Source organism: Anser brachyrhynchus (genome assembly GCF_964034855.1).
Source record: "Anser brachyrhynchus genome assembly, chromosome: Z".
Taxonomy (NCBI): Eukaryota; Metazoa; Chordata; class Aves; order Anseriformes; family Anatidae; genus Anser; species Anser brachyrhynchus.
The window spans coordinates 38,096,161-38,122,166 of NC_137697.1; the positions used below are offsets into that span (position 1 = coordinate 38,096,161).

Sequence of the window (26,006 nt, forward strand, 5' to 3'; positions counted from 1 at the left end):
GCCCGCCCGGCCGCCCTACGTGCAGCGCGGGAGCGCCGCCATGTCGCGGGTCGAGGCGGGCCGCGGCCGTTTGTCGTGTGATTACGGAACGCTGCATGAAAAGGAAACAGTGAACAAACGTAAAAATGTTTGCTGTGTTATCCTTGGTAAAAAATAGTGTTAGAAGTGCACGAAATGTGTATTTGCTGAAGTGAAGCACCACAGATTTCCTTGTGTTTTTTGATTCACTGGAAACCCAGCACAGAACAACCTGATTAGTCAGCACACTGATCCTGAACAGCGGAGTTACCCTGCTGTCTGTTAATAAAACTGTTCAAGCTAGAACTTTCACTCTGATTAAAACCTACTTCCAAGTTCAACAGCTCTATAGTTGTCCTGAATTTCCTGCCCCTTAATCCAAAGCTCATGAATTCCTGAGTTCCTGGAGAAGCTCTGCTCGGTTAGGCTGGTCCTCTCCCCAGCCAGCTCAGCTCTGGGTACACTGGGACAGCCTGCTCCTGTGTCTCTAGGATTTCATTTTTGAAGAAAGTTCAGCCTTCCTGGAGTGCTCTGCCTTTAAAACTGCCTCCCCAAGGACTCTGTCAGCCAGGTCACTAAACGGGCCAGTGTCTGCCTCTGGAAATCCAAGGCAGTGGTTCTGCTAACTGCCTTCCTTACTTCTCCAAAGATCGAAAAACACTACCACTTCATGATGGTTGTGCCCAAGACAACCTCCAACCATCATGTCATCCACAAGTCCTTCCCTGTTTGCAAACAACAGGTCAAGTGGGGCACCTTCCCTTGTTGGTTCCCTCACCACCTGTGTCCACACACTCCAGGAGTCTCTTAGACCATTTCCTCTTTGCTGCGTTGTATTTTGAGCAGACACCTGGGAAGTTGAAGTCCCCCATGAGAACAAGGGTAGCAAACATGAGACTTCCTAGCTGCATATGGAATATTTCATCTGCCTGGTTTTTTTGTTTGTTTTGTTTTGTTGGGGGGGTGTTTTTTTTTTTCCCCGTTTTTCTTTCTTTCATTTTCTTTTTTTTTCTTCCCTCTTCCACATATGATTGCCTTACTGGCCTCTCTCTCACATTCTTCTGTTTGTGTATTGAAATTGCTAGCTCCCATTCATGGTCAACAATTCATCCACTTCTCAAAGATCACAAATGTATCCGATATATTTACCTCCTGTAGTGCTAGAGGACATTGTACTTATGTCTGGAAATGGATACGTATGGCATACAGGATCTAATGTTTGAATGACTAAATCTGTAGTGTCACAGCTGCAGAAACCTGCAGAGCATCAGCTGACATCTACTACCAATTGAGATGTATGTTTCCTACATTACCTCTTGCTTATGTTTCATCCAAAAAGAACAGAATTTTCATTTATGCAGACTTCAAGAGGAATTCATACTTATTTGTAGAGTAGTGTCAGGTATATGATAATACACAGTATTATCCGAAGAAGAAATTCCTTTAGCAATTCTTTCACCTAATAAAGAGTAGTAAATAAGTACACATTTTAAACTGTATTTACTTGTTGGTTTATTGCTCTTTGACAACAAACATGGAGTGAATAATATAGACGCTAATATTAAACTTAACATTAGCAAGACTTGTTACTTCCATGAAAGTAGAAATAATCCAACAAAAGATGATGATTCTTATCTCACAATTGAGATGAACAAGATGGAATAATTAAGTATGGTTTACCTAACCATTTAGGATATAGTATTTTGCAATCTACTCAGAAAAACTGTAAATGTGCCACAAGACAATAGGTCCATTTATCAGGTTGTACCAGCCGCTTCATGATGTGGACAAATTTATTCTGTGCTTGCAGCAAGGAAAAATGCAGTCCTTTCATATCTACAGCCACACATGCTATACACTACTTGCCCAGAAAACAGCAGAGTAAAAATCCCTTTGCTAAGTACGTCTAATAATCCACAACAACATTTTCAAATATGCCCACTTGTAGTCCACTGCTAACATAAAACTAACCTTACTTTCGAAAGTGCCTCTTTTTATATGTTGGAGAGAGTTATGGATAAAAGTGTTAAATTCACTTAAGTGCAGACATTCTGCTCTCTGCATTCAAGTTTGTGCAGCTATTAAGTGTATGCTTCTCAGTGAGTACTGTACTCTTACGAAAAAGGTTTGCTTTTCATCCTGAACTGATTACCAACAACAGTAAATCAAAGGATACATGTAGCCCTTGCTCTGAAGCAGACAGGGTATCCAAAAGAATTATTTGTCTATCTTATAAAAAAAAGACGAGTAACTAGTACAAAGAAAATACTGTATTTGTCCGTCTAGCTTACCTAGAAAATGCTGAATTTGATCCTCTTTTTTCTACTGTAATGGTACAGAAACAAACAACATGCTTTGAGATTCCCAAAGTGTAATTTTTTTAAAGCCCCAACAAACAAAACCGTCAAGTGAAACAAGCAGTTCTCTTAATTTCACAACCAGACCATAACAATTATTTTGAATTAAAGATTATTTTTTTTTGAAAAACAAAAAACTTCTGGGTCATGCAATAGGACATTTAAAGTAATTAGATATATATTTTTAAAATACTTTCACGTTTCTTTTCAATAATAAGTTTATCTTTAGGCACCAAATTTAATCTCAAGCATGGCTTGTATAAAATGTATTTAGAAAAAGCATACAGAAGTCAGTCATTATCAATACTAGGTAAGATTCTGGAAACTGTATTTTCTAGCTATATAGTGAAATAAATTATGTAGTTTGTTATTGTTTCTGACCCAATAAAATGAAGCAAAATGTTCTTTCAGGAAACCTAAATTACACAGGTACAGTGCACTTCACAGTGCAATTTTTGAAAAATATTTTAAGTTAGTGAAATAAAAACAAGTAAACAATATAAATTACTTCTTCAACATTAAAAGGTCTTTGAATGATATGTCCATACATACTGCATTAATTAAAATCCATCTCAGATTCACTCAAACTGTGTGAACATCACAAGCACCTAATGACTTGATAGTGACCAAAAGAACTAAAGGGGATTAAGTCGCTCATCCATGGCTGCTACTTAACAAGACCATCAACAAAGAAATCTAACACAGTACCTTCAGTACCAACAGCTATTAAAATTCAATGAAGAGTAACTATGTCTTAGTGATACTAGACTTTTTGTCCATTTCGATGGAGTCTGGAGCAATAAAACTGACACCTGCACCAAGGCTTGAGCGCCTCAGAGATAATTCAGAGGGAGGGATATGACGTAGCTCTCGGCGAGATAGTTTTACAGAGGTTACTCCTTGAAATTGTGTTATGGTCTCTCTTCTGTGGGTGACAGAAGGTAGCTGAGGATGAGATTTTGAAGGCTGAGCTTCATCTCTTCCTATTCTGTCATCACTAGTGCTTGACAAACACTCTTTGTTGCATCCAAATTCTGATACATCTTCTCCAAGCTTGTATGAATTCTGCCGTGCTCTCAGAATATTTGTTCTGTCTGCTTCTTTTATTTTTCCTGCTTGACTGTTGGTTTCGGGGTTATGGGTTAGCTTGAATTCCTCAGAAGCAGCTTGCGATTCATCTTGACTGGATGCCCTGTCACCAGCACTGTTACCTAAAATGAAATTTTTATCAGGAGATACACAGCTAGAAGTTTTATCAGGAAACATTAGTAAGTTGGTATGGTTTTACAGCATGAGTAACCTGTAGTATGAAAGTGGTAAAAAATAACAGTAATCTCACTTATTTCTGTTAAAAAGTTTGTCATCTACAAAAACATCAGAGGGATTTGCTTTCCTCTGATTCTGTTACTTTCCTCTGGCTCTGTGCTTCTAATACAAGCTTCACCATTCTAACTTGCAATTTAGGCAATCTTAAAACAACTGAACCATGACAGTAAAATATGAGATTATTCATATTTTCAAAAGCGGTCTGCAATTTCATTAGCAGAACACACAAAACATATTCTTTGAATGTGTTTACACATTCAAACATATTCAAAACATATTCTTTGAATGAATTTAATGTACACAAGGATTTTTGTTATTTTTAAAGCTCAACAATTTTTTATTACATTGTATTATGCCCCAAAATATATTCAAAGGAAAGATAACTAAAGGTAATTATACAAAAATACAGAGCGCTTTTTACAAACGTTACAAACATATATTTGAAAAAGTTAGAAATTCACAGGGACATTCACCCTTCTACACTTTGCTATAGGTTGGCTAGGGTGTGTGTTTCCTCACAGCGAAACGTGTCCTGAACTACATGCTTCTTCGTGTATTAGACACAGAATAATCTTCCCCATGCTCATTTACAGTCCAACCTCTGGAATATTCATGTTCACACCTTCACAGCATACTTTAGAGTAATGAACCTCTAGGTTTATTATCCTGCCTGGAGAGCTAAACCTTAGTTCACTCTGGTAGCAACAGATGCATATCTAACCAGCATCTACATGTTACAAAGACATGGCACTACCTCAAGTGTGACGAAACAGAACCATCAGTTAAGAGGAAGAATGAGTCATGCTGAGCCTTAAGATGAAACACGGGGCCAAGAAAGCTGCACTGTGCATGTGAAGTGGTGGCGGTGGCAGTGTGAGGTGTAAGACAACCAAGATAATGACAATGATTAAACCTTTTTTGCTCCTACACTAGAACTGTTTAAACTGTAAGTTTTGAGTTGTGGTTAGTAGGACATGGAACAATTAAAAACTTTAATAGTTGTTTGTTGGTCCTTTTTTTTTGGTCAAGGCATAAATCACATTATGAAACTTATCTTCTTACTACAAATGTCTATGTCTTTTATAATATATAATAATAATAATATATAATATATATATTATTATATATATTATATATTATTATATATATTATATATATTATAATAATATATAATATATATAATAATAATATATAATAAAGAATGATTTTAGTTAACTGGAAGTGTGGATCTCTTCACTGACAATCTTTCAATAAGTAACTTCTATGAAATCAAGTGCTGGCAGCAAAATCAAGTTAATTGTTTAAAATACGGGCATCTAAAAGTGTGGCATATTAGACAGTTGTTAATTATAATGCCATTCAGAGTCTTTCAGATAATAAAATACCGTTTTCTTAACCACAACAGTTTGACACTGTAAATTCTGAAATTATGCTCAAATCCAGAGAAAACCAGACATGAATTTAGAACAGTGTTATACCACTGCCTCAATTACCAACTGATGTTGTCTCTCCTTTGCAAGTGCGGGGAGATGTAGTACATTCCTGGATAAGAGCTAGTTCAGTAAAAATATGATTTTTATATCTATCTGATATACTTTTGTCTGTTTGCTACCCCTCAAATGATCTACTGACAAACACAAAAGCATTTTAAGATAATGTACTTACATTTAGTAGGTGCCATTAGTTGATGGGATGACTCTCCAAAAAAGCCCTTCAATTTCTTCTTCAGGTCCCTGCTGGTTTTCTTATAGAAAAATAAGTCTTTTTCCAGTTGCTGGACTTTTACTTCATACTCTTTCAAGGTTTCTGCAATACCTTCACCATCTTGTTCTAGGACAAGTAAAACTAGTATGAGAACCAAATCTTCACTTCACTTCTCTGTGCCAAAAATCAAGATGCTCAGCTAGAGAGAGTATGTCCTGTATTTTGCTGACACTCTGCTTTCAGTGCGTACATTTAAACTAGTATGACAGAGGATCAAAAAGCCCATGCCAACCCCACTTCTCAATTTTAATAGGAGCATTTAGAGGATAAAGATCAATGCGATCGGTATCTTTCAGCTTTCCAATATCAGCAAATCCAATATAAAAATATGACAATTCTGACAGTTTTTTAAAAATGGTCAGCTTTTTTCTTTTATACAAGCACCTTGTGTCTGTTCATCAGCATCCTACACAACAGCAGAATTAGTAACAGCCAAAATGTTATCTTTGTACCTCATATATTATTTTTTCTTTCATATGAAATACAGTATTTCTCAATAGTGACTAAAGATAATATCTGCTGTACAATCCCCCTTTGAAAACAAACAAGCACCTTTGAAATGATGCAGTATCAACTGCAGTTTTTTCTCATGTTCTCTGTGTTGTAGCGTCAGCTGCCTGTCACACTGCAACTTGATGTGCTCAAGTGCCGATTCCAATTCACGTATTATGTTTTCCTGGTCTATGACCTTCATTTCCTGTTCTTCAGTCTGCAGTTGTAATTTACGTTCAGACTCTCGCAGGCCAACAATCTAAGAAAGAAATACACTTTTTCTATCAAACCATTTCAACAAATGCTTTTACAGTTCTGCTTAATAGATGAATGCATACAAAAGATACAGATTTGCCTGCTGACACGAGTTCACACTTTAGAATTGAGCTCTGTACATTTTGATCACATGGACTAGTGGATTTTTTAATGCCCTGTGCAGAATTTAAACTGATACAAGAGTTTTTTCCTGTTTCTGGAATTTGCATACCACAGACAACTTGTTCACAAAATCACCCAAGGTTCACCCAAGGGCAAAGAGAGACACCAAGTCCTAATGGATTTCATTTTTATGTTTCCAGATGTCAGTATGATTCTTCAGTATATGGCGGTAAGCACTTACTTGCAGAAAGATTTTATACTGGATTTGGAAAAAAGAAATACTATCCTGAGATTAATAAAGACTGCAGGTGGGAAGAATTTCAATATGACACCAATATTTAAATATGTTGCTACTTGAGAAGTTAGCAGCACAAAGCAGTGTAAAAGGAGCAAGGAAATTTCCAGATTTGCAACACCTTTTAAACTAATGACACCAAAACAAGATACAAACAATTAACACAAAAGTATCCTTTTTTATGTTGATGTAAAGATCCAAAATATCCATATTAACAACAGATGTGAGTAACCTAAGCAGGCTTTCAATGAAAGTGAATTAAATTGATTTTACTTCTTGACACTATTTCATTTCATTATCTAGAACAGTAACAGGTAATAGGATAAAATATTAATCATTAGCCAAAGCAAACCTTGTTAAAGTATTTGAAGAGGATAGCTCTGAGCTCTTCAGCAGACAAGGAAACTAGTTTTCCTATTACATTATCCTCACTCTGTGAAAGGATCTGTGAAGAGGATCTAAGCAAGAACTGGCGACTCTGAATACTTTCATTCTTGTAATCAATAGCAGCCTCCAGGGCTTCAATTCCTTCTTCCAGCTGGAAAAGGACATGTTCTTCCTACACAGAAACACAGGAGTGAGATTGTAAAAAAAGTACAAAACAAATCTTTGTGTACATAAGACATTAACTTCATTCTCAAAGGTGAATCTAAATTTAAGAGCAAGACTAACTAGTAGTAGTATAGAGAATGGAAAGGGAAAAATAAGAGGAAGAGTAGAAATATAGAACCTGTTTGGAGCAAGCAGGAAATGTCTTGATATCCCTTCCACAGTTCAGAGTTCAAAAAAATGGTTCATCGCCACAAAAGCAGAAGTTCTATTCTTCTTCCTTCATTTTCCCCTCCCCACAGTTTGACTTCTACTATTACTTTTTCAGTTGAACTAGTTTTCTAACTAGCGATTAATGAACGAATCAGATCTGTAAGGAGTTTGGTGACCATTATCTGTGCAGGGAAGTGGCAGAAATTAATGCCCTGAAGTATTGCAGAAGATTCTATTACGTGAAGCAAATAAGATTCTTTCTGGCATGCTATCAGCTCAGTGATAGGCCCATACTGCTGCTTCTCAAGACCTAAAACAAATCTGTATATTTTATATGAAATTATTCTATCTCCAACTTAATTATACTGATCAACTCCAGTGTGTAACATCCACAATATGGATTATTTTCATTGTAACTATACGGAGGCCTTCAGGTGAGGTTTGGTCTTTCACAAAACCCTATGAAAAAAAATCAAGGGACATCACTATTAGAGTACTCTACCTTGTTCTACGTCCTGACATGAAAATATCTGCCTAAGATAAACTGATGTACATCCTGTTTCATTATTTCTAATTATATAATTGTTAGGCCAGTGACATTTGTCCAGACTCTAGCTAAAGTAAGTCCCTCTGAATGTAAATGTTGTTCACTGGTATGTAAGTAGCGCTATTATAGCAGTATTTTAATGTTGGCTGTTAACAAAAACACCCAACCTCAGTTCCTTGATTCTAGACTATTTAATACTGGCAGACATTTTAGGTCATGATTGGAATGCTTTATTATACAACATTGCCTAAAATTTTTATGTATCTCAAAGATGGTTACTTACTTCAGCTGACAACACTTTACCCTCTTTCAGTTTCTCATCCACACTATTTCTTCTTCTGAGTAGCTGATCCCTTTCCTTCTGAAGAACCTGAATTTTTTCCAGAATGTCTGTCTTATCTTCAGTAGTGCTGTCCTGAAGCTGCATTCCTTTATCACACAATTCCTGGTTCAGCATACTTAAGCGAGTAGACAATTTCATACTATCTTTGTTTAAAGCCTTTCAAAAAAAAAAAAAGAGAAAGAAATAAAAGGAAGAATGAAAGAAAGAAAGAGACCGTAGGTATAAAACTCCTTCCCCAAGAAACATATACACGAGACTGTCGCATCCTAAAGTGGAAGACCTGTCTACTTCTTGTAAAGGGATGCCATTTAGGCTGAGTAGACAGCTACCATAAAATTTACTATTTACTCAAAAGACGAAAGAAAACAAAAAAAATCAATGTGCAGTTTTCTACATATATTACATGAGTTAGTCATTACAGTGACAATGACATTTCAATTTCTATTTCTCAGTAGCCAAAGTAAATAATACAGAATGTTTCTCTGCCATGTTCTCTAGTTTGCAAGCATTGAGCAATTTTTTAGATATCATTATTTAACGCGCTGCAATAACAGAACTTTGGAAGTCAGATTTTGTTTTGTTGTTAGAATTTAGGGGATAACATGTAAATAAACGTTATTACATTGTATTATTCATGTTTTAAATGTTGATTTGATCAAGCCACACAATAATGTAATGGCAGTGCTAGAGACACAAACTGCACGGCTTAAACCTCTTCTGTTATCTGGCTGCCCTCCCCCCATAGTCTCTTCAGTCAGCACTACGATTGTGTTGAGTTTCTTTCTTTCTTTTTTTTTTTTTCTTAAATCACCTGGCTAGATCTCAGTTTCTTGATTTCTAGGTGGTTTTTCTCTTGCAATAATGCTTCTTTTTTAGCTACAATGGCTTCTCTTTTCTTTAAATCTTCTTCTAGTTCCGCTAACTGTTGGTGCTGTTGAAGAATTCTTTCCATTTCTTCATCCAGCCATTTCTTTTGCTCTTCTAATTTCTACAATTTAAACAGAAATCCGGAGAGCATTAACAAGAACTATTTGGGTCAGAATTTTAAGATTATGTTTTTCCTCTTTTAGAGTAACTGATAAAACGTGAGAAATCAACATTTCTATTCTTAACATTAATTATTCAACAGAATCTTGGTTCAGGATAATACAGAAATGGGATTGACTTAAGGACAGGCTCAGCAATGTTATATTACTACATCTTATGTAAACAATTTTATCAGATGCCTTTAAGGAAATGTATTCTTTTCCTAAAAACAGTTATATAAATAGATGTCATATATAGAATGACAACAACTAAGTTTGGAAGGTACCACAAGAATTCAGCTAGCCTATCCTCATTGCATTATTCTTGCCCAAGACCAAGATTTGTGGAAAAACATATAGTGATGAGAAACTGTGATGCTGAAAGAAAGAAAAAATGGGAGTTCTGAACCTGCTAGCAGAGTCTATTATATGTCTTTTCTGAAGCAACAGTTTATCAGTGGGCATATTGCTGGTATGGCTAAAAAGTTGCTTTTATTTCACTTTTTAAATTTATTTTCACCTCTAAAGACTTTGGTTAACTCATGAAACTCTCATGTTCCAATGTTCAATTCTGAAATCATGCAAGTAGCACTGTTGCACAGGAAACCTGCTATTCTAACACTGTTATGAACAACCAAAACCATAGCCCTCTGTCATATTTATCAGATGGGAAAAGAAATAAACAAACCATGCAACATTTATAACAGAGCTCATCAGAATCACCTTCAAACCTACCAGACAACCAAACCTGTTGAATTTCCAGCTATCTGAATCACTACCTTTGACAAGTCATAGCAAAAACAAAGATATTACAGCCCTCTCCTTTCCTTCATTCAAAAACAGTACAAGAGCTCCTTGACTCTAGTCTCAGTTTTTGCTACAGCAAAAAAATAAAAATTAAAAAAAAAAAGGATGGAATACTCTTCTTCCAAACACTTTACAAAGATGACAAGGGGTGAATAAAGACATCTTTTTCTTTTCAGTGTCCACACAGATTTGGAATAGATTAGCTACCTCTGATTTCTGTAAAGTTCCCACCGAGTTATTTTTCTTCTTTTTAAATGCAGCAATCTCTCTGTCTTTCAGTTTAAGAATCTTCTGTTGTTGTTCCATCTTAAGCTGCAGTTCCTATAAACAAAAACAAACAAAACTTTCTTTCTGCCTCCATCAGTCTGTTTTTCAAACACATTTAATGCCAGAATCTACACAATTATAAAATACGAAGTATTGACCTAATTTACATGCAAAATTGCAACTCAGGGCTAGACATCACATAATAACATTTAAAAAAATAGCTGAAGAGAAAGGAAGACTGAAGATTTCTGTGAAAATATTTATACACAATTTCTTCAGTGTCAAGAAAGCAACTACTTAAAATGACAAAATCGAGTAGTATAGTGCATTGCCTTTGGGAAAACAAAGGTAAAACTGGTTGATCTCATTCTTTGTCATAAGGAAACAGAAAGAATCCTACTTTAATTTGTAGCTGGTCGCGCTGAATCTCTGCTTCTAGTTGCTTCTTTTTTTCACTCTCCTCACGCAGTCTTTTCTCTAGCAGGGTCTGCTGATGCTTCATCTGAGCCACATTCTGCTCAAGTTCTATTGCTCGTTTTTCACTTTGGTTAGATAGAGAAGCCAGATTCTTAGTGTCTTGCTTCTTCTTCTGTAAGGCCTGAATGTTCATGGAAAATTTCAGCTTAACAGCAGGAAAACTTAAAACTAAAACATGACTCAGGTTAATTCTCTATTTCAGTGAGTTCGGACAGTGAGTAAGACCTACTAAATTTTGCCACAACAATCACACATTATTTCTGAGGTCTGAGCCTTTATAAAATCATCAAAGACAGAACTATCTAACTACATATTTGTTAAGTAGCATTAGGTATAATTATATGAAGGTTCTCATTGGCTACTTCAATCCAACCAGCTTCAATTGTGTGAAGCTGGTGAGAGTTTCACAAGCAGTGTTCAGATTTCAAAGGTGACAATGAGACAGGAATTTGCAAATCCTAATGGCCATATCAGAAATACCTGCACTTTCAGCTTAGCTGCATCCATCTTCTTCCGGAACTCTTTTTGTAACTTGGCTTTCTCAGGAATGTCTCTTAGCTCCTTATTCTCCAGCTCCTGAAGCTGCTTTTGTGTTTCAGCCAGTTCCATTTTGGCCTGCTCAGATTCTTGCTCCAGTTTAGTTATCCTCAAAGAATATTGCCTGCTTACAGACTGTGCATCCTTACCTTAAAGACATCATATACAAATAGTTTTAAAACAGCAAGATAATAATTTGAAATGTATTACTTAAACCTGTAATTGAATCGTTACTTACTTCATCCTGATTAAACCAAAAATTTCTGAGATATTTTCCAAACCTAAACAAACAGCTCCCTTATAACACTGAAATATAGATAAAGGAAGGAGTCTTAAATCTGAACTCTTCATAAATCATCTGATGTCACCAAAGAAAGCAACACCTGAGTGCCACATCAAGTGAAAATGTTCTGCCTACTGCAGTCCTTGACAAAATAGCTCGCCTGTATTACTTTTTCTTTTTTTTTTTTTCCCAGAAGAATATGCTGCATATTTCTCAGCTTTCAACTTGGTAATCAGCAAAAAAACTTTGGATTGTGTTTCTACTGATTTGCCCTGTTTGGGCAATCTGATTTGCTCTGTTTGGGATTCCCAAAGTACTATTACTGGGGGCACAGAATCTTTCTCAATGCCAAAAGACTGCCTCAAGAGAATATGTACACAGTAGAAGAGTGTGATTGAAACAGATAAGGAGAGATCTTTAGGGTCATCATAATGATAAGTTTCTGGCAAGCATATATATATCAGGACAGGTGTGTAATGATATAGGCTAACAGGGACACTGACCTTTTCCCTCATCCACATCTGACTCCTGCTTCTCTACTGCTATGATGGGAATGCAAGCATTCCCAGCACAGTGTTGTATCTTCTCTCCTATCCCAGCCACTGTGTGACAAACACATGTCCATGAAGAGATCAGTTGCACTAAGCATACATGAAAAATTACACTATAGGTGGATAAACACAACAAGCTACAAAACACAAAAAATATTTAACAAACAAATCTGCATATCACAGCAGAGTAGGAGCAATAAAAATTTGCAGCCTTCAGTGCAGTCATGGCAAGTAATTCATAGAAGTTATGAATCTTTAAGTTACCAGAAGTATTCCCGCATAAGAAAATTACATAAAAACTAAGACATGCAGGACTTCAGAAGTTTTGTGTCTTTTCTCTTGCTTATTTCTGAATGTCTTAATTTCAATTTTTCAGCCACTTACCTGTTCTTACTAACTCCTTAATAAGTTCTTCTTTCATTTTGATGTTAAGTGCAAGTTCTCTCATTTTTTGCTTGGCCTCAGTGAGTCTCAATTCTGAATTCTTTAACTTCTGCATGTTAAAAACATGACTTTTCTGGAGGCAGTCAATTTCTTCACCTTGAAAGAAAACAAAGGAATGTGGAGACAAAAAAAAAACGAATACACTCTTTATCCAAAAGACAGTAAACTGAAATATAGTATGTGTAGAATTCTTACAAATGAAGTGAAAGAGCCAAAAGGAGAGAGTAGTGCAAAGAGTCTTTCCCTGACGTCTGTCTAAATAGGGAAACGATAGCATGCATTAGCATTTCAAGAGAAACAGCTAACCTGAGAGAGACAAAAAATATTATTTAAGCATTTTCAGTGCATCTCTGATGAAATAATAGCATGTTTCCTTTTCTTGAACTAGTACTGGAGATTTGTATGTGAAGTGCTTTCTCGCTAGTAAGTAGTACTTAAACATTAAGGTCACTGATGTCAGTTCCAGAAAAGGGAAAAGGAAAATAATTTAAAAATAAATTTATGTTGAGCTATAATGAAAAAAGTATTTGTAGCAAAGAAAGACATTTTGATGGGAAAAATAATTACATATGATAAAGACATTATTGCATATTCTGATATTATATCTAACACAATTTACTCTCATGACTTCCATTTTACCTGTGGCTGTATCAGTCTGTAGCACAGATTTGTTACATAAATTGGACTTGTCTACTTGACATTTCATGTCACTTAGCTCAAAGGGAAAGCACAGAGAAGCCCGTTTTCGTGTCCACGTTTGGTTTATTGAATGCCTAAGGAAGAATGGAAAACACGATGCACTCCAAACACAAAGGGATTTTTTCTTCTTTCAGCTTTATACAAAGTACATGATCTTAAAAAGAGTGCCAAACTGAGAAAGCTTACATAAGCATTTGCACCATCTTCTTCCCCTGCTCGATCTTCTTGTTGGATTCTGTCCCCGAAACAAGGATCATGCAATCTTTATCACATCAAAAAAATGTGTTTCTTAAACTAATTTCATAATATGCCCAGTTGGTCCTGCAAATTTATTTTAAGTAGTATCACAAATGGCCTCACATTACGGTAGGATTAGGCAGTAAAATTATATTTGCTATATATTTATCTGTAACAAAAATTAAAGAAAAAATTACTTAAGTGAGAAAAAAAATACTTAAATTACTTTTTACTGTCTGTATTTTCTTTCTCTTCATCACTCTGATCAGAGAAGTGGCAGTGAAGGACTTCATCTTGATCTTCTAAGTAGCTCAGTATCATCTGGCTACGAGCACGGAATCCCGCCATCATCCGAGCCAGGGAAAAAGCAGGGGGGCTGGTATACACCTGCCAAAAAGCACCCAAAAAACACTTGTAATAGTTTAGTAATTCTTTACTGATATTCCAATAGAATTTCAGTTTAAAAGTCTTTCACTACCTGACCTTGTATGCAAAATTGCAGGTGTTTTAAATAATATTTCTGAGTACCTGTGTACCAGAAGGTTTTGCAAGAGAAGTTTCTGCTTAGAACACTTGTCCCAAGTGCAAAAGAAGGTACTGTTACCAACTTGTTACCCAAAATGTTCAGTGTATCAATACAGAATAATCATTCATTTTGGTAATGCTTCCTATCTGAACTGTTAAACATTCCACGAAAAGATCACAAAAGACTACAGCTTTATCACTGTGATAAATTCTGTGTTTTAAGTCAATTTGGATGGGGCTTTGAGCAATCTGATCTAGTGAAAGATGTCTCTGTCCATAGCAGGGGAGTTGGACTAGATGATTTTTAAAGGTCCCTTCAAACTCCAGCCATTCTGTGATTTAAAATGAAAGCCCATACATTTTGGACAACTGTGGCATAGCATGTGTTGCAAGACATTAGAAAGTACTTTTTCAGAGTCTTCAATGTGGAAGCTAAACAGCAGCTGACAAAGTCACCATAATTTGTCACGTCAAATCTAATTATTGAACAATAACTGTTAAAAAAATGTAATGTTTAGGCAGACCTTACCTTTCGGGTCTCTGTCCCTGAAGATGGGTGAAGGGAGTGTAGCAGACTCTTTGTGAGTGGGACACTATATGGCCTTCTTGCAGATGCTGTAACAGCAGGCCCATCTCCACAAGCACTTGAGAAGTCCAAAGTTTTCACAACCATAAACTTCTCTAATTTTTCTTTTAGCTGATCAATAAGGATTTGCTGTTCCACCATTTTTTCATTCTCATAGAAAAAAAAAAAAAAGCAAAGCTGTTGCTGATCACCAGGTCTGCATCATACCTTTCTAAATTCATTATAAAGGTCAGGCTTCTTGTAAATCACTCACTAACTCTAAATTCTTCTGCAGTGCACAGGCAAATTCTGCAACAAACTGAAAATTCTCTGGCATGACAAGTAGAATCTTATCTCTCCCCAGACTCCAATAATTTTTTTTGAGACATTTTTGTCTCTAAAGGACCTGTCCTAGATAAGTTATGTCAGCTAGATTTAGGCACCTAGTGAGAAGTAGAGAAGTAGATGACATATTTATCAGCCCCTGCTTGCCTTATTTGTGTGTTCATGGAGAAATAAAATGGTAATTCAAGAAAAATGTTTAAATGAAGAACATGGTCGAAGTTTAAATAATGAAATGTACACAGGCTTCCTCTTCCTCTTTGAGCAGTCCAACTTGAAAGATTATTTTTATTAATAAACATAAACATGTACACGATCCCAGGATCCCTTGTATCAACTATTACTTTCTTTTCTACCCAGCCTGAAATTTGTTGGTAATGCTAGTTTGAAGAACTTACTTGCCTTTCCTACAGCAATCTCTGTGCATTGTTCGAAATTACATATCTTCACTGAACTGATTCATCCATAAGGCAAAGACTATATGATTTTCAATCGTCTCTGTTCCTTTCAGAATACATCTAAAATCTTGCCTACCAACAACAGGAAATTTGAAGAACTGCTAAAGGTAGTTAACTAAAGTATGCATTCTCCTACTTTGAATTTTGTATTTATTCTTTTTTTCTTGTCTTCTTAGACTGCAAGTCCTTTCCCCATACATAGACAACGCCCCACAAATTGACATTTTGTTGGAATACAATACATAATATTCTCGTGTCACAGGAAAAAGAATATATATATGAATACCATACATTTTATGATTTTGGAAGCAGTAATAGGCAACTCCACCTTGCAACTTTTTTTTTTTAATCCCTATAAGACTCTGTCCGTTATGCCCTTGTACATACAACCCCATAGTGCATAACCTGTTAAATCACTACGTGTGTACAAACATTTACATGCTACTTTTACAGTTCTTATTCTATCATATATCACTGAAATGACACATTCCAGTGCATACAACTTTAAACCTTTTGACACAAGCATTTGATTTAATTATTATACTGATTTTTCTGTTTCTAAGTAAAAGTGGCAGCTGTGATCTTTTGCCTACAGTACGACTGTTTCTGTTCATAACATCGGCCTCATATCCTCCACAGAATACGATTATAAGCATAATCGTATATAAGCATCTATGCATATTATAAGCATAGATTGTTTCAGTCTAATAAGTTGACAATATGCAGTATGGGTTAAAAAAGGAAAACACACAAAAAAGCCTATCCAGAGATGACAGAACAGAAAAAAAGTTACAGAGGAAGGAAAAGATGGTGACTAGTATACTTACCTTTCATTCACTGACTCTCCCCAAGCCATCAGCAAAGAAGAGGAAAAAGAAGAAAAAGGAGAAAAAGTAGAATAAGGAGAAGAGTACTAGCTAGCCATGTTTATACTGTTCCCTTTAAAAAAGTCAGATCTATCAACTATCCTATATATGGTCTCCTGGATCTTGAAATGCTATTCACTTACTACCCATTACAATTTCATTAGCACACACAAGATCTATAGAGGGAAGGAGGCAAGCAGTGTTTCCACTATGTCACTCTGTTTCTTGTAATAGTAAACTCTCAGAAAACTAGGATGAAATTCTGTCTTTCAAAGTCAAAAGGCAACAATACTTTACTCTCACACTGAATAAAGATATAACAAAACATGTTTCTATACAGCCTTTCAATTACAGCATTCTGTAGGAACTTTATGGTCTTTTTGAGATTCTAAATAATCTTTAAAAGCCTTTCAAGTCCTAAATCATGAATTGTCCTGAAACAACTTGGCAACAATACAGATCTGGAGGAAGGCAGGAAGCAAAGACAGGGTGAATGAATCACTTGATATCGTACAGGAAGGCTGTGGCACAGTTAGGCTGATATACAAACTTCAGGAATCACAGTATTGTGATTCATCCACTAGATGATCTCAGCTCATTAAGGGATACAGCTCTAATTCAAACAAGGTGCTTGTAAGACTGGTAGGTATTTACATCCAAAAAAAATCTGAAGGATCTGTCTTGAAATAATGAGTGCACTCCTATAGTGGAAGGATTATTTGATATGGATATATGTAAGATGCACCAGAGGAAAAATACCTGTAATCTATGTGTTTCTTGAGCCTTCTTTAAAGATTCCAGTTGCTCTTCATTTTCCTGTATTAGTGTCTTTATCTGATTCTGCAATATCTTCAATTCATGATCCTTCTGGCTGAATACTTCTTCATCCATAGCTAGAGCCTGCTAGAAAATAAAAGGAAAATTCAGCCAGCGGAAAAGCAGACATTGTTATTCTTGAAGCTGGAAAATTTAAAATACATATATTCATTTGTTGTTAAAAGATGTTATTGGAACTGCAAAGTTGTGATGTATATATGGCAAATTCTCCCATCACGGAATCACAGAACGGTTGAGGCTGGAAAGGACCTCTGGAGGTCACCTGGTTTAAGCCCCGGCTCAAGCAAGGCCACCTTGAGCAGGTTGCCCAGGACCACGTCCAGGTGGCTTTTGCAGATCTCTGAGGATGACTCCACAACCAACCTCTTTGGGCAACTTGATCCAGTGCACAGCCACCTACACAGTACAGAAGTGTTTCCATATGTTTGGATAGAAGCTCTTGTGTTCCAGTATATGCCCACTGCCTTTTGTCCTGGCTGCACGTTCATTGTACCTTCCCTTCAGGTATTTGTAAGACATTGATAAGATCCCCCACTGAGCCTCCTCTTCTCCAGACTGAACACTCCCATCCCTCTCAGTCTTTCCTCGAAGGAGAGGTGCTCCAGTCCATTAAGCATCTTTGAGGCCCTCTGCCGGACTTTTTCCAGTACGTCCGCGAATCTATTGCATGGGGGAGCCCAGACCTGAACAGAATAAAGTAGAATGGAGTTGGAAAGGACCTACAAAGATCACCAAGTCCAACTGGCTGACCACTTCAGGACTAACCTAAAGTTACAGCATGTTACTGAGGGCAGTGCCCAAATGCCTCCTGAACACTAACAGGCACGGGGCACCAAACAGCTCACTAGGAAGCCGGTTCCAGTGTCTGACCATCCTCATGGTACAGAAATTTTTCCTGATGTCCAGTGTGGACTTCCCTCCCACAGCTTTGTGCCATGCCCATGCATTCTTCCCTCAGTTACCAGCAGCAGAGACCAGCACCCTCCCTCCTCAGGAAGTTGCTGAGAGCCATGAGGTCGCCTCTTGGCCTCCTATTCTTCAGACCGGACAACCCAAGTGTCCTCAGACTCTCCTCACAGGACCTGCCTTCCGGCCCTCTTACCGGCTTTGTTGCCTTCCTCTGCACACTTTCAATTATCTTAACATCCTTTTTACATTGTGGAGCCCCTGAGCACACAATACTCAAGGTGAGGCCACATCAATGCTAAATATGGTGGGAGAATCACCTCTTTTGACTGGCTGGCTATGCTGTGTTTAACGCACCACAAAATACAGTTTGCAACTGCAACTGGACACACTACTCCAGGTGTGGCCTCACTGAGTGGAAGGATCACATCTCTTGACCTGTTAGTGATACTTCGCCTAGTATCAACTTTGCCTAGTAGCCAACAAAACCACTAGCCTTCTTAGTAGCAAGGGCACATGGCTGACTCATGTTCAACTTGGTGTCCACCAGGACTCCCAGGTCCTTTTCTGCAGGGCTGCTTTCCTGCGAGGTGGCCCCCGGCATGCACTGGTGCCTGGAGTTGTTCCTCTTCAGGTGCAGCACTCTGTACTTTCCCTTACTGAACTTCATGAGGTTCTTGTCAGCCCACCTTTCTAAGCTGTCAAGGTCCCTGTGGTTATGGCAGCATGGCCCTCTGGGGAATCAGCCGCTCCCCTCAGAAGTGGTTATGTGCGGTTTCTACCAGTTGTTCCTTTACTCCTGTTTCTCATCTATTGATTTTGTTCTGACAAGTTTCTTTCTCCCAAAGGAAATAATGTACCCGTAACCAACACTACTTTACAAAGTAAAGATTTAAATCCAATTACTTTCTTCAGTGTGCTGTGACATGTGGCTACAAAATCTCAGCATCAATCATAACATTAATACACTTCTCAAACGAAAAACTAAGGATGGCCTTCCTCATTTTTCATCTCAAATAAGAGCCTAAAGATTAAAGAAATTATAATAATGTTTTTTTCAGGTGTTTTTCTGGGTAAGTGATCCAATAGTGATTGAAGGTTACTTCCAAATGTAGTTGGCCTTCCAGGAAACTTTTAGGAGCCAAATGAAAAGTATAGACACACTATGTCTTACCATTCTAAAGACAGATACTTCTGTACAACTAGCTTACCTATATCTTTCAAGAAAAGACAACTCTTAAGAGCTGCTCAAGAGCCTTTATTGTCCTGTTTATTTTAGTATCTTCCTAACCATCTCCTCCTAGATGTGGATGTAATGCTTACCTGGGTATCTTTCAGTTTAAGCCCAGCTCTTACACTGTTTTGAACCCGGGAAGCAGAGGTTTACAATAAGCCAGAAAAAAAAAAAAAAGAAGAATAAATAAAATAGCTGTAATTTAGAATGATTAGAACCAAGAAAAGCCAGAATTTGTGTATGCAATTGCCAGGTAACAATCTACAGGCTTACCAGAATTCAGTGTGAAAACTGAAAATGGGTTGATTTTATAAAATTCTAACTTGTTGGAACTCTATCTCCTCCTCCTACAAGACAGACACAGATTAGCTTTTCTGATCTGTTCATAGGTACCTAAACAATCAACTTATAATGAAATACCTGGCATTTCTTTAGTTCTCTCTTCAGCTGAAGAATTGTGATATGATGGGGCTCTTGCATGGTCCCGGTTCCAGTGTCAATTTGCTGCAAGGTGAGAGCTTCCTTCATTACATCCTGTACCATGTTGATCCAACTTTGCAACCTGTCCCGATGACTTCTTTTTAAGCTAACATCATCATTCAAATCAACCAGGAATGGGAAGGCTTCATCTAAACAGTTTCTGTAGCTGAAGCACTGAACTTGGAGCCGGGTGAGCTGTTCTTCTAAGAAACTGATTCGGGTTCTTTCCTGATTTACGTCGTGTGAACACTGATTACTGACTTGTTGGTTCTGCAAAGCTTCTCGGAGCAATCTGATTTCAAGTTCCATTTCATCAATCCGGTCTTGATCAGGGTTGTAGTTTACAACTGGTTTATTTCTAATGTTTTTGGCTCTGTTTGCATATTTGAGCGAATTTAAAGATTCATCAAAGTCTGATGAAGATGGACTTATACATGTTATCATGACAGTCTTGGCGTTTCCTCCTAGGGAATCTTTCAGAATGCGAGTGATTTTAGCATCCCTGTATGGAATATGTACGCTTTTCCTTTTTGGGTCTCCAAGAGCACTGATGACATTTCCCAAGGCCAACAAACCACTATTGATCTGAATTGATTCTTTGAATCGTTCACCAGTATTTCCAGTCTTTGTCACCCTCTCTGATCCTGCCAAATCCACAAAATGGAACTTTGAAGCAATCATCTGGACTGATTTCCAAGATGAATCCTGTGGAACATCACTATTTTTTTGAGACTCTGCAGATTGTTTCTGACAAATACTGATAGTAAAAATGGCATGCGATCGACTAGAGTGTTCATTCATTTGTGTTGTGCCTGTGTGACGCGCTGCATTGCCACTTTCCAACAGGCTCATCACTTCATCTGCACATTCTACTTGGAATTCCTTAGCACCGACAATCACTTCAAACACCAAAACAAAGAAAATCAGAATAATTAAATTAATTCTGAACTTTTCAGTAAAAGTTTACAGCAATTATGAATAGTCAATCCATAAACACAGATCACAGAAGCATACAAGCCTGCATTATTATAAGGTCGTAGCACACAGCTAAATAAAATAAAACAGTATGTGGAAAGCATGAAGTACAGCACATCTGAAACCTGCGGAGACGTAATATATGGGCGTATTTTGTCACAGTATTTGAAACTATATCTTAAACAGAATACACAGTGTTAGGTGTTTACACATCATCTTATGCAATTTGCAATCTAGTGCTATCTAGAAAGAAGTATGAGCAAACCTAGCCCAAAGCTTACTTTGTCAGTTAAAAAAAAAAAAAAAAAACAGACAGAAATTTTAAAAGTTTGTAGTAAAAGTGACTCCCAGCCTATGTTAAGAACATAGTTCTTAGTGGAATGGAAGCATATATTTACAGTATAAGTAGCTTAACAAATATAACTTTGAAGTGAGAAGTACAGGCTTAATCTTAAAACATTCATTCAACTGAATAATCATGCACAATTGTGTTTCTATGCAGAATTTGCAGAAACAGTAACAGTACTACCTTATCACCTGACGCTGCTTCTGGAGGAACATCGATATTGTTCATAGGAATCTAAAATCAAGACTGCTTCGGATCAGCTAAACTGAATTTATATTTTGAAAATGTGACTTCTTCTAGTATTAGTCGTCAATAAGCTCTCTTTTCAAGAGATGGAAAGAATAATTAGGGCACACAACAGAAACCAAATGCACCAAGTAGAGCTGAAATCCTACCTGTATTTCCCTTTTCATCTTCTCGGATATGTAAATCTTTCACAGAGGTCTCCAACTCCAATAAATCTCGAAGTTCTTCCTTGTAAACCTCTATATAAGATACTTTTACACGGAAATCAATGTTATGGTTTTCAGAAATATGCTGAAATAATTCCTGAATAGCCCGTGGGATTATGCCCTTTTCATCCTCTGAAACTGATGCTAAAATATAAACACAGATGTCACAGACACTTGCAGTCATTCTGCCACACAAATTACAAAGACTGAAACTAAAGAGAAGTCTGTGAGGTTTACCACGCAATATACTAAGGAATAGGAAGAGCTCAGTTTTCCCAAGTTTTCATGTAAATATTTGCTTTTCTGTTGATCAGAAATGCATGGAAATTATACAGAACTTTACTATTTTCTGCGGGCATGAGACTAAGAGAAAATTAAATCAGTAAAAAATCATGCTACAAGAAAAAAATACTTTAAATTTGCTAATGAATTAATGATAAAACTTCAAATCCTTTATGCAGAAAGAACGAATACATAATTTTCAGGGTTTCACATTCAGACTTTCAAAAATATCAAAGTGGGTGAATTGGTTAGGGGAAGAGTGGAGATGATTACACAGACTAGCCTAGGGAGTATAAGAAAAGGACCAAGAAAAATCCAGGTAGTCTTCCAATTCCTGCTACTCCCCTTCTTCTCTCTTATTAAACAGAACAGACAAACAAATTGTTACACTTCTTGATATGGAAGGGACGATAACCAGAGCTGGTGATACAGGGATTCCAGGGAAAGTTGGAAAGCAAAAACGTATACATGCAGAAGCTGCAGAATTTTTCTGCAAACTAGTACAGAAAAAAAAAGTAGTTTCCAGTCTCAGGTGTTTGAGAAACACTGACTTGGAAATACCAAGTAAGTTGAATAGTAGAGTTTCAGATATCTGCCTTTAAAAAAGCAAAATTTGAAGTTCAACATAAAGTTCAACAAGGCTAATATGCAAGGTTCTGCACCTGTGTTGGGACAGTTCCAAGCACAAGTACAGTCTGGATAGAAAATGGATTGAGAGCAGCCCTGAGGAGAAGGACCTGGGGGTGTTGGTTGACGAGAAGCTCAACATGAGCCAGCAATGTGTGCTTGCAGCCCAGAAAGCCAACCACATCCTGGGCTGCATCAAAAGCAGTGTGGCCAGCAGGGTGAGGGAGGCAACTGCCCCCCTCCGCTCTGCTCTCGTGAGACCCCACTTAGAGCACTGTGTTCAGTTCTGGGGCCCCCAGCACAAGAAGAACGTGAAAGTATTAGAACGAGTCCAGAGGAGGGCCACAAGGATGCTGAGAGAGCTGGAGCATCTCTCCTGTGAAGACAGGCTGAGGGAGTTGGGGTTGTTCAGCCTGGAGAAGAGAAGGCTCTGGGGAGACCTTATAGCAACCTTCCAGTACCTAAAGAGGGCCTACAGGAAAGCTGGGGAGGGACTCTGGAGGGACTCTGTCAGGCGGTGTAGTGATAGGACAAGGAGTAATGGCTTTCCAACTAAAAGAGGGTTGATTTGGATTAGATATTCAGAAGAAATTCTTCACTCAGAGGGTGGTGAGGCACTGGAACAGGTTGCCCAGAGAAGCTGTGGATGCCCCATCCCTGGAGGTGTTCAAGGCCAGGTGGGATGGGGCCCTGGGCAACTTGGTCTAGTGGATGACGCCTTTGCCCATGGCAGGGGGTTGCAACTGGGTGATCTTTAAGGTCCCTTCCAACCCAAACCATTCTATGACTCTATTCCACGAAATTTATATGTGAAATCTCTTTGCCAGTCTCTGAAAAAAGTCCAAGAGTGAGTTTGCTTAATACAATTACCTAAAGCAAATACTTTCAAAGTAGGATAAATGTAGCAAGAATTTCTAAAGCACTGTGTTTCAGAAAGTAGTTCTAGTTTAAGTTGCCTGTTAGAATGGAGAATGGGAAAGAGCACTTTACAAATTGTTTTTTTTTCTCTCATACTTTAGTTATAGCCTAATGCACACAGAATTTGTGTTTAGAACATTTCAACTATCACATAAACTTTGGAATTTTATTTTTTTTTGCTATACATTTTTTCATTATCCCTTAAAAGTTCTCAAGCATCATCTGCTATAAACTAAATACTTAACTTGCAGAACTACATTGTTCACACACACAAAAAAACTTTTTACAACATACCAATGTGACCACCTCCAATGGTGTAAGTCTTCCCAGAACCTGTCTGTCCGTATGCAAATACTGTAGCATTATATCCCTCAGTCAAAGACACTAGAAGAGGTTTAATGCAAACTGTATAAACTTCTTCTTGGGTTGAGTTTTTGCCAAATACAAAATCAAAAGTGAAGACACGGTCTTTCCCAATGATAATTTGTTGTGTATTTGGGACTAATCTCACGCACACTTGGTGGTTATGAAGTACTTCCTTGGAAAGCAGAGGTCTGACCCTTATTGCAACTTTAACCGGGATCTCCTCCATGCCGGCCTCCATCTCTGTGCTCCCCACTCAGTATTCATGAAGTCATTACAAGTTCTGTTACAATTCCTGTGTTCACCTCATTTGCAATTTTCTGCACCTAAGAAAAAATGTTTTCTGAGTTAAATAATAAAGAATTAACTCCCTGCTGAAGTAGAATGTTGAAGACTTTCCCAAAGAATACCTAAGCACCATTACACTCTGGAAAGTAACTATGATAAAAAAGCAGATATATTAATAACTGTTAAACCAGTGCATAAACTAATTTTGCTTCTATTAGCTTCTAAGCTAGCAGACTTAACCTTTAGTTTGAAAGTTGCCAGACTTTCTGTTTGGACATTATACTGCCATACGAAGCAACAATATTGTTAAGACCTTGTTAATAAACTGTTGATAAAGCATATACTTACAATGAATCTTATTTTCTCATTGCTACATTACTGCTGCGCAGGCAACAGAAATTATTCAAACAAAACCTCTTTCTCTTGAAGTTATACCTATACACACACATGTGCTTTAAAGCCATCTTCTGCTTACAAGGGCCAAGTATTTATAATTTCAGAGGCACAGAGAAAGCTGTCGTGTTGCTTACATGGCAGGTATGATTTTAAATATTTGTGATGACTACACACAAAGCATTCCTCTGATTTTAATCCATCTGTTCATGCCCATATGTAATTAATTTTTATTAGTTACATATTTCAGCAACCATGGTTCGTCATACTGCCCCCCACATATACATTCTGAAGCACAATACAGAAGCATCAAATAGTATTTCTTTAAAAATGTCTATCAGAAACACTCAAAAACCTCTATGGGTATCAAATGCTGCTGGATCCCAAACACATCTTTTATTTTTGCTGATTCTCATTCAAGGAGGTTTTGCAGTGCAAAGGAAAGTTTGCTGAACTTCCTTCTTGCTGAACTCCCACACAGCCTTTATGCTCTGTTACCCAACTGGCAGAACTCATCAGCTAAGCACACCAAATTCAGCCTTCATGAAAACACAGCCAGATTTAAACAGTCACAGCCTTCTGTGGTTGCAAAGGGAAGAGTTTCTGCATTTCATTTACACCCATTTGCTTTGAGGGCTTGTCCATTCAGAGCTGAGAAACTTTGGAAGCTGATAAAAAGCCCTGTTTTGCAGAGCCAAGCAGACGGAAGCCAGGGAAGATAAGCAAGAGCCTGAAATCCTGCTCATTTCATAAAGGGCACGGCAATCGGGAGCGACCAATTAAACTTACTAGCTACAGATCCCAACCGCATTTTGGTGGGCTTCTGTCTTTATTTACCCAGGTGCCTTCTTTGTATGCAGCAGCAAGGCCTGCTCCAAAAGGCTGGCAACGCCCGCCTCCCAAAATTATACCTAAACAAAGAAATAAACGACAGAACAGGTCGCGGGGAGGGGCGGAGGAGGGGAGAGCTCCTACTTACTATTTCCTAAAAAACAAACGCAAAGCAAAATGCCGGATAAGCGGCGAGAGGCGGGGTGGGGGAGCTCCCCCCAGCCCCGTCCCCGTCGCTCCCCGCTCCAAACCTGCTCCGGGCCTCGGGGCAGCCGCCTGCGGGGCCGGCGGGCCGCTCGCATGGCTGTTGACAGCGCCTCGCTAGGCAACGGCCGCCGGCAACGGCCGCAACGGTCGGCGGCAAACGGCCGGCGGCGCCGCCCCGCCGCGCACAGCGGCCCCCCGCGGCAGGAGGGCGCGGGCGGAGCGGGCGGAGCGGCGGCCGGAGGGTGTGAGGGGTGCGAGGGGGGCTCCGGGGAGCAGCCCCCGGCCCCGAGGGACGCGCACACCCCGCCCTCAAGTCCCGGGAAGGGTGAAGGGGGACGTCTGCTTGTGGTCTGCGCGCCTTAATTAAAGCAGGGGTGCTAAATGCGGCGCACACCGCCGCGCTCGTCATGTAGGGGATCGTCTCCTTACGGCTCCAGTGAAGCTCAGCGGTAAAAGCTGAGTTTTCCCTGAACACAAGCGGTCTCTGCCTAGGTGTGCCATG

The 26,006-nt window shown here is 38.2% G+C and overlaps 1 protein-coding gene across 8 annotated transcripts; it reads right to left on the reverse strand.

Moving 5' to 3' along the window:
• Positions 1-1,494: 1,494 nt before the first annotated feature.
• Positions 1,495-25,972, reverse strand: KIF27 (kinesin family member 27). 8 transcript variants are annotated; one of them, XM_080575173.1, is made up of 20 exons: positions 25,549-25,972; positions 25,256-25,377; positions 23,717-24,111; positions 21,539-21,739; positions 19,763-20,721; positions 17,125-17,268; positions 14,664-14,870; positions 13,836-13,996; positions 13,313-13,446; positions 12,614-12,769; positions 12,182-12,280; positions 11,339-11,544; positions 10,782-10,979; positions 10,322-10,435; positions 9,094-9,270; positions 8,223-8,438; positions 6,983-7,189; positions 6,018-6,216; positions 5,367-5,531; positions 1,495-3,586 (listed from the first exon to the last, which is right to left on the reverse strand). In XM_080575173.1, the coding sequence occupies exons 3-20, from the start codon at positions 24,024-24,026 to the stop codon at positions 3,123-3,125; spliced, it is 4,317 nt and encodes a 1,438-aa protein (XP_080431299.1). In that variant the 5' UTR covers positions 24,027-24,111; positions 25,256-25,377; positions 25,549-25,972; the 3' UTR covers positions 1,495-3,122. The 8 variants fall into 8 exon arrangements, with proteins under 8 accessions (XP_080431299.1, XP_080431298.1, XP_080431297.1 ...); XM_080575172.1 differs by lacking the exon at positions 25,256-25,377; XM_080575171.1 differs by having other exon boundaries at positions 23,717-25,377.
• Positions 25,973-26,006: the final 34 nt, after the last annotated feature.

Excerpts from the sequence above, each read along its gene's own strand:
- KIF27 (XM_080575172.1), bottom strand. The coding sequence starts at position 24,026 with ATGGAGGCCGGCATGGAGGAGATCCCGGTTAAAGTTGCAATAAGGGTC. Across the intron at positions 14,871-17,124 it reads AAGAAACACATAGATTACAG|AATGAAAAAATGGTGGAACA; the intron begins GTATTTTTCCTC and ends TTTTTCTATGAG. Across the intron at positions 7,190-8,222 it reads GTAAAGTGTTGTCAGCTGAA|GAAGAACATGTCCTTTTCCA; the intron begins GTAAGTAACCAT and ends GTTTCTGTGTAG.